Here is an 8,846-nt window from a genome sequence, read left to right on the forward strand (position 1 = left end):
GCACCACCAGGGAAGTCCTGGTCATGTGTATTCTTAAGATCCACATGACAAAAAATTTTGTGGTTCTCTTCTTAGAATTTTATTTTATTTATTTATTTGTTTATTTTTGGCCACGCTCCACGGCATGTGGGATCTTAGTTCCCTGAGCAGGGATCGAACTTGCACCCCCTGCAGAGGGAGCGCAGAGTCTTAACCACTGGACCACCAGGGAAGTCCTGGTCATGTGTATTCTTAAGATCCACATGACAAAAAATTTTGTGGTTCTCTTCTTAGAATTTTATTTTATTTATTTATTTGTTTATTTTTGGCCACGCTCCACGGCATGTGGGATCTTAGTTCCCTGAGCAGGGATCGAACTTGCACCCCCTGCAGAGGGAGCGCAGAGTCTTAACCACTGCGTCACCAGGGAAGTCCCTGTGGTTCTCTTAATTGAACAGATAACTCTAGAAAGGCATAAGAGAATGATATTTCCATCTTTCATTTGCGGTTCAGAATAAACTTTTGAATTGGAAGAGAATGAGAATTGTAAGGCAGATGTTCTAATATAGTTTTCACTGGTCTCTTTTGTAAGGTATATATTAGACTACTTATGAAAATTTGAGAGTCTTACTTACTTTAAAGTAGATTCCATAGATGTTTGCTTTTAAAAATCTCTGTTGGGCTTCCCTGGTGGCGCAGTGGTTGGGAGTCCGCCTGCCGATGCAGGGGACACGGGTTCGTGCCCTGGTCCGGGAAGATCCCACATGCCGCAGAGCGGCTGGGCCTGTGGGCCATGGCTGCTGAGCCTGCGCGTCCAAAAAATCTCTGTCAATGAAAGGTGTCTTTACAGTGATAGAGGGTTTATCACAACCATCATAGTGATAGAGGTTGAAATAATGTTGAAGCATAGAGAACTGTCCCATGTCTGGGATTTTGGAGGAAAAGCATTAAATACAAATAGAACAGAACATAGAATGTGCTTTAAAAAATCACATACAGGTGTATCTTTAGGAATGTTAGGTCTGAGAGAGGGGAACCTAGTCTGTGCTTAGGTTAGAAGGTAAAGGAAGGAAAGGAGGGTTCTTTCTTGGGTCAAGAAAAGGTTTCATGTTCTGACAGAAACCAGTTATAAAGGAAATTACTTTTATGAGGGAGAAGAAGACTTATTTTCTAATTAGAGAGGACAAACTTCAGAGCAAATGAATATGGATAGCTTACATTTTTGCCTGGGGCTGTTGGTGGTGACGTTAGGGATGGAAGTGAAGGGAGCTGGAAGGCTCGGGATGTTTTGAAAATTATGTGTGTTGTGTGGGGGAAGGAGGAGATGGAAGGGAAGCAGCAGTGGGAGTGGGAAGGCTCTCAAATGGGAAAGTTTTTGTGTAAAGAAGTTGGAGCTAGAGGACAGACTTACAGTTGTTGCATCTTGTCTAGGACTATAGAAATGTTTTGCTTGAAGCTGCAAATAAAATTGTACATGAATGAAGGCTGTGGCTTGTTGAATTTTATGTATTATTGCTGAGGTATTATTCAATAATGTTTCCAACACAGAGCATCTAAAAATACATTCCCAAGTTTTGCTTATATATGTATATTTTTAATCTTTTGGTGTCTCTTCTTCCAATTGATAGTATGTGTTGTTTTTTTCCCCTTTTTTCATTTAAGGAAGAACTGCAAATCTCACTTTCAAAATTGAACAATGAATATGAAGTAATTAAAAGTACAGCTGCAAGGGACATGGATTTGGATTCAGAATTATGTGATTTAAGACGTAATTTGGAGGCAAAGGAACAAGAACTCAATCAGAGCATTACTGAAAAGGAAATACTAATAGCTGAGTTAGAAGAATTGGATAAACAGAACCAAGAGGCTACAAAGGTAACAATATATTAAATTATATTTTATGATATATATATACTTTTTAATTTATTTATTTTATTTATTTTATTTTTGGCTGCGTTGTGTGTTCATTGCTGCCCACAGGCTTTCTCTAGTTGCAGTGAGCAGGCTTCTCATTGTGGTGGCTTCTCTTGTTGCAGAGCACGGGCTCTAGGTGCACAGGCTTCAGTAGTTGTGGTGTGTGGGCTCAGTAGTTGTGGTGCACAGGCTTAGTTGCTCTACCGGCATGTGGGATCTTCCCGGACCAGGGCTCGAACCTGTGTCCCCTGCATTGGGAGGCGGATTCTCAACCACTGCGCCACCAGGGAAGCCCTGTTTTATGATATATTAAAGACAGTGCAGCAGCATGTTCTACTCAGTAGACTGAACACTGGATTAATAAGCAAAACTGGCGTGATTTAATTTCGGTGATTTAATCAGTATTTCAGTTAATTGATGCTCAAGTTGTAGAGGTTGGCAAACTTTTTTTGTAAAGTGTTAGATAGTAAATATCTTTGGCTTTGCAGGCCATGTAGTTGCAGTTGCAGCTACTCAGCTCTGCTGTTGTCATGTGTAAACGAACGAGCCTGGCTCTGTTCCAGTAAGAATTTACTTACAAAAACAGGTGCAGGTGTTATTTGGCCCATGGACTGTAGCTTGTTGTCTCCCTGCTTCAGTGTTTAAGAGTTGAAAATATCACTTATCATTTATATATATGATATAACATATACCATTTATCTTCTTTGCTTTTAAGTTCTAATCTCTAAAACAATTAAATAGATTTGCTGTAAGATAATTAGTAAATAATTTTGTTGGGAATTTTTAAAAAGTTCCCAACAAAATTAGAAGGATTAGAAATGTCTGAGGATTATTCTTGTATTATGTGTGACATTTTATAAAGTTTCCTTTAGGTACTAAAATGAGAGAATGTTTTAAAGTTACCATGCAAATTAATTTTTCTTTCAGCACATGATTTTGATCAAAGATCAGCTATCAAAACAAGAAAATGAGGGAGATAATGTCATCAGTAAACTGAAAAAAGATCTGAACGATGAAAAAAAGAGAGTTCATCAACTTGAAAATGTTAAAATGAACATTACTAAAGAGTTAGACGTGCAGAAAGAAAAGTTAATTCAGAGTGAACTGGTACTAAGTGATTTACATTTAACCAAGCAGAAGCTTGAGGATAAAGTAGCAGATTTAGTAGATCAGCTAAATAAATTGCATGCAAAAAATTTAAACATCCAGAAGGAGAACTTTGAACTTCAGGAACATATTAAACAAAAGGAGGAGGAGCTCTCTAGAGTCAGGGATGAGTTAATAACGCAGTCTCTTAATCGAGACTCTAACAGTAATTTTAAGGATGACTTACTTAACGAAAGGGAAGCCGAAGTGAGAAACTTAAGGCAAAATCTTTCAGAAATAGAACAGCTCAATGAAAATTTAAAGAAAGTTGCTTTTGATCTCAAAATGGAAAATGAAAAGTTGAATTTAGCATGTGAAAATGTAAGACATCAGTTGGAAGAGTCTATTGCTGGTAACAATCAGATTTCTCAGGAAAAAAACGCTATTGTGGAGGCTCTAAAAATCGAGAAGGAACAGTTAGAAGGAGAATTGTGTCGGGCTGAAAAGAGGCTGTTGGAAGAAGCAAACAAGAATGAGCAAACCATGGAAGAACTGTCCAATGCACGTAATTTGAGTATCTCTGCTTTACAGCTGGACCATGAGCGTTTAATTAAACTCAGTCAAGAGAAAGACTTTGAAATAGCAGAACTCAGAAAGAATATCAAGCAGATGGATACTGATCATAAGGAAACGAAGAAAATTTTGTCATCTAGCTTAGAAGAGCAGAAGCAATTGACCCAACTTGTAAATGAGAATGAAATTTTTATTGAAAAACTTAAAGAAAGAAGTTCAGAGCTTCAGGAGGAATTAGATAAATATACTCAGGCCTTAAGAAAAAATGAAATTTTAAGGCAAACCATAGAGGAAAAAGACAGAAGTCTTGGATCCATGAAAGAAGAAAACAATCATCTGAAAGAAGAGTTGGAACGACTCAGGGAACAGCAGAGTCGAGCTGCACCTGTGGCTGAGCCTAAAACCCTGGATAGTATTACAGAACTAGAATCTGAGGTGAATCAGCTGAATATATTAAAGGATAATCTTAAAGAGGAAATAAAACATCATCAAAAGGTAATTGAAGATCAAAACCAGAGTAAAATACAGCTGCTTCAGTCTTTACAGGAGCAGAAGAAGGAAATGGATGAGTTTAGATACCAGCATGAGCAAATGAACGCCACACACACCCAGCTCTTTTTAGAGAAAGATGAGGAAATTAAGAATTTGCAAAAAACAATTGAACAAATCAAAACCCAGTTGCATGAAGAAAGACAGGACGTTCAAACAGAGAACTCTGTTATTTTTCAAGAAACAAAAGTTCAGGGCCTTAATATAGAAAATGGAAGTGAAAAGCATGATTTATCTAAAGCTGAAACCGAAAGATTAGTAAAAGGAATAAAAGAACGAGAATTGGAGATTAAACTTCTAAATGAAAAGAATATATCTCTAACTAAACAGATTGATCAGCTTTCCAGAGATGAGGTTGGTAAACTAACTCAGATTATCCAGCAGAAAGATTTGGAGATACAAGCTCTTCATGCTCGAATTACTACAGCTTCCTACCCCCAGGATGTTGTTTACCTTCAACAGCAGCTGCAGGCCTATGCTATGGAACGAGAACAGGTACTAGCTGTTTTGAGTGAGAAGACTAGGGAGAATAGCCATCTAAAAACAGAATATCACAAGATGATGGATATAGTTGCTGCAAAAGAAACAGCTCTCAATAAGCTGCAAGATGAAAATAAAAAATTGTCCATGAGGTTTGAAAGTAGTGGCCAAGATATGTTTAGAGAAACTGTTCAGAATTTATCACGTATCATTCGAGAAAAAGACATTGAAATAGATGCATTAAGTCAGAAATGTCAGACCTTATTGACAGTTTTACAAACATCCAACACTGAAAATGAGGTTGGAGGTGTTAATAGTAATCAGTTCGAGGAGCTTCTACAGGAACGCGATAAGTTAAAACAACAAGTAAAGAAAATGGAAGAGTGGAAACAGCAGGTAATGACTACAGTACAAAATATGCAACACGAGTCAGCCCAGCTCCAGGAGGAGCTTCATCAGCTTCAGGCACAAGTTCTGGTTGACAGTGATAACAACTCTAAATTGCAAGTGAACTATACTGGCCTGATCCAAAGTTATGAGCAGAATGAAACCAAACTCAAAAATTTTGGGCAGGAATTAGCACAAGTTCAGCACAGCATAGGGCAGCTTTGCAATACCAAGGATCTTCTTTTAGGAAAACTTGATATTATTTCACCTCAGCTCTCTTCTGGATCGTCGCTTACTTCCCAGTCAGCAGAGTCTCTTAGAACAATTAAGTCTGATGTATTGAGTGAGTCTTCTAAACAAGAAATAGAAGAGCTAAGAAAATCACTGCAGGAAAAAGATGCAACAATTAGAACTCTCCAGGAAAATAATCACAGATTGTCTGATTCGATTGCTGCTTCCTCAGAGCTAGAAAGAAAAGAACACGAACAAACTGATTCAGAAATTAAGCAGCTCAAGGAGAAACAAGATATCTTACAAAAGTCGCTTAAGGAAAAAGACCTCTTAATCAAAGCCAAAAGTGATCAGTTACTTTCTTTGAATGAAAATTTCACTAACAAGGTGAATGAAAATGAACTTTTGAGGCAGGCAGTAACAAACCTGAAGGAGAGAACATTAATCTTAGAAATGGACATTTGTAAACTAAAGGGGGAAAATGAAAAAATAATAGAAACATCCAGGGAAAAGGAAACAGAATATCAAGCATTACAGGAGACTAATATGAAGTTTTCTATGATGCTTCGAGAAAAAGAGTTTGAATGCCATTCATTGAAGGAGAAGGCTCTGGCTTTTGAGCATCTACTGAAAGAAAAAGAGCAGGTATGTTCTGGATGGCGTGTTGTGGAGGGAAGTTTGGGGTGGAGGAGATTTTTTAGTGTGCTACTTTATTGATGTTCTTTGAAGGGGAAGATGCATTTGTTCATTTAGAAATATTTATTTCAAGGTATTGTGATTCATTCAAAATAAATTTTCCTCAGAGGCATCTGCAAGTTTCTCCCCCAAATTACTAGATATTTCCAAATATTTTTAGTTCTAGATTAATTTTTTTACAGTCTAAGTAAGTCTAAGTTAGAAGCAGTTAATGTTTTTCTTTAGAAAATAGAAATGTGATATAAGAACTCTTAGGTTACTGCAGTTTAATCACATTTTAGGCATATTTCAGTAACTGCTGGTTTTAGAGGTTCTTATATATAAAGGGGAGCTCTGTGAAATACATGCTACATCTTTGACAATGATCTGAAGTACGAAATACATTTTACATTGTGACACAATAAGCACTTGTGTGCGTGTGTGTGTGTGTGTGTGTAAAACTGAAACAAAAGTTTCAGGAATCAGAAATTACCCTTACTACAGATGCTCTCTTAAAAAAAGGAAGTGCTGGGTGACCCATTAAATTGATTTTTATGAATCATTCACAGCCTGGTATTTGAAAAGCGTTAGCTATGAATAGTACTTTTCACATAAGTAGACTCAATAAATATTCTAATCCCAGTTGTGTCATTGTGTGACTTTGGGTGTGTTTTGACTTTATTGGTTTGTTTATTCACCCATAAAAAGGAAGGTTGTATTGGTTAAAAATGTCAGTAGTTTTGATATATTTAAATGTTTACATTCAGTTGATATTTGATTTTGATAAGAATGTATTGAAGACCCAGTACATTATGCTGTGATCAAAGCTGTGGGCTCTTTTGATGTAGTGCCTTTTTACTCTTATTTCTATACTTTTAGTGGTGGAAATTTAGCAAAGAAATGAGGCAGAACAATGGAATATTCAACAACTGCTTTTTTTCTATTTTTTTTTTTTTTTTTTTTTTGTGGTACGCGGGCCTCTCACTGTTGTGGCCTCTCCCGCTGCGGAGCACAGACTCCGGACGCACAGGCTCAGCGGCCATGGCTCACGGGCCCAGCTGCTCCGTGGCATGTGGGATCTTCCCAGACCAGGGCACAAACCTGTGTCCCCTGCATCGGCAGGCGGACTCTCAGCCACTGCGCCACCAGGGAAGCCCCAACAACTGCTTCTTGAGTGTTTACATGCTGCGGGGCACGAGATACAAAATGATTTAACTTCTTTTGCCAATTAAATTCTATTTTAAGAGTCTCGGATTAAAGTTTGTGAATGCTTGATGTAGTTTTCGCTTGATAAGAAAAGTCTTGCCTCATTTTCCCCTTCTTTGTCATCTGATTAAATAGGTACACTGATGTATTGAGTTGTGCTCCTCCTTTCAGGAATAGCTTCTTAGCTTCTTATGGTACTGATCTATATTCAATATGAAAAAGACTGGTAGAGGGTAGAAGCTTTCTATTGCTCACTAGCCAAAATTGGGTGTAGCATCTTAGGGCTTGTAAGAGTATAATGGAGGAGAGGAGGACAATAAAGTATTCTTTTTATATGTTTTTTCCTATTGTAGTTTTAGCATCTTGTACAGTCTAATTCTATTTCATTGACATTTATAGATCCAAAGTGTGCAGATTTAATTAAGGCTCACCTACCTTTCAGGAAGCTTTCCTAAGTTAGTTAAGTTGTACTTAAGTATTGTATTACTTGAGGGTAATTGGCATAAACTAATTGATTTCTTATAATACTCTATATAATTGAAGAATACCTTTATTTTGAATATAACAACATTTTTCTTTAGGGAGACAGGAGTGTTCTCAACAGGAGATCTTCAGCTCTTTAATTGTCAAGCATTTCTCTGATATGAAAAAAATGTTTAACTGAAAAACTGTTTGGATAATATTGGCCTTCTTTTCCAGGAGCGGGTATTGAGATAAAAGGAACAGATGGTTTTATGTTTTGGTTTCAATGATTTGTCCTGGGGGACGTGTTATATATTCTTAAAGAAATGGAAAGTTTACATGAAAATGTAAAAATGATACCAGTCTATAAATAGATTCAGACGATATGCACTTCTCAAACAGAGAAAAGAATTGGCTGTAAACAGTCTGACACTTTTTTATGCTTTTTAGAATTCTAGCTATCATCTTAAATTCATGGCCCTACTTCTGCAATGAAAGGTTTTCTGTTTTTTTCCTGCCAGCTTTAATATATTGTTCTTGTATGGAAGGCATTCAGGAATAAATTTTCCTAACAGTCTTAGAAAGATAACATTCCAGAGTTGCTTTCGTTAAATTGTTGCCAAAATGTTCTTTTAAAATAGGTTGTGCATGTGAAATGACTTTCCTTTTTCTCCTGTGCGAGCAACTCCACACTGTTACTCTTTCCCTAAACTCTCTCTCTCTCTCTCTCTCTCTCTCTCTCTCTCACTTTTGGGTGATTTGGGGGTTTGTGTATGCTTTGTTGTGTAGGATAAGTTTGAAGAGATTGTGTCTTTTGAGTTCTTTTTAAAGCATTTAAAATAAACTTTTCCTTTAAGAATAGTTTCAGATTATTAGAAAAGCTGGAAAGATAGTACAGCATTCCCATATACCTCACACCCTGTTTCCCTTTTAACATCTTATGTTACTATGGTACATTGGCAACAACTAATGAACCTTTATAGATACATTAATAGTTTCTTTGAATTATCTTAATTTTTTAGCAGATGTCCTTTTCTTGTTCCATGGTCCCATCCAGGATACATTATAGTTAGTTGTCATTGTCTCTTTAGGCTCCTTTAGACTGTGATGGTTTCTCAGACTTTCCTTGTTTCGGATGACCTTGACATAGTTAACTGAATTTTTAAATTATTTAATGAAGAAATGTCTTTTTTTAAATGTGTCTTTCTTTAAAGCTAAAGTTATTTCTTTCCAAAAGGGCAAGACTGGGGAGTTAAATCAACTTTTAAATGCAGTTAAGTCAATGAAGGAAAAGACAGTTATCT

General features: G+C 36.8%; 1 protein-coding gene across 4 annotated transcripts in view; it reads left to right on the top strand.

The window, feature by feature from the left end:
- Positions 1-8,846, top strand: part of TRIP11 (thyroid hormone receptor interactor 11) — a 64,203-nt gene that overhangs the window by 24,106 nt on the left and 31,251 nt on the right. For 3 of the 4 annotated variants that reach the window (XM_024736305.1, XM_024736303.1, XM_024736306.1), the window contains 3 exons: positions 1,642-1,854; positions 2,821-5,844; positions 8,780-8,839. In XM_024736305.1, coding sequence (XP_024592073.1) covers positions 1,642-1,854; positions 2,821-5,844; positions 8,780-8,839 — 3,297 coding nt within the window. Of the gene's footprint in view, positions 1-1,641; positions 1,855-2,820; positions 5,845-8,779; positions 8,845-8,846 lie in introns of all 4 variants that reach the window. The other variant, XM_024736304.1, reaches the window with a different exon arrangement.

The sequence above is a fragment of the Neophocaena asiaeorientalis genome, unplaced genomic scaffold (genome assembly GCF_003031525.2).
Source record: "Neophocaena asiaeorientalis asiaeorientalis breed wild unplaced genomic scaffold, Neophocaena_asiaeorientalis_V1.1 scaffold152, whole genome shotgun sequence".
Lineage (NCBI taxonomy): Eukaryota > Metazoa > Chordata > Mammalia > Artiodactyla > Phocoenidae > Neophocaena > Neophocaena asiaeorientalis.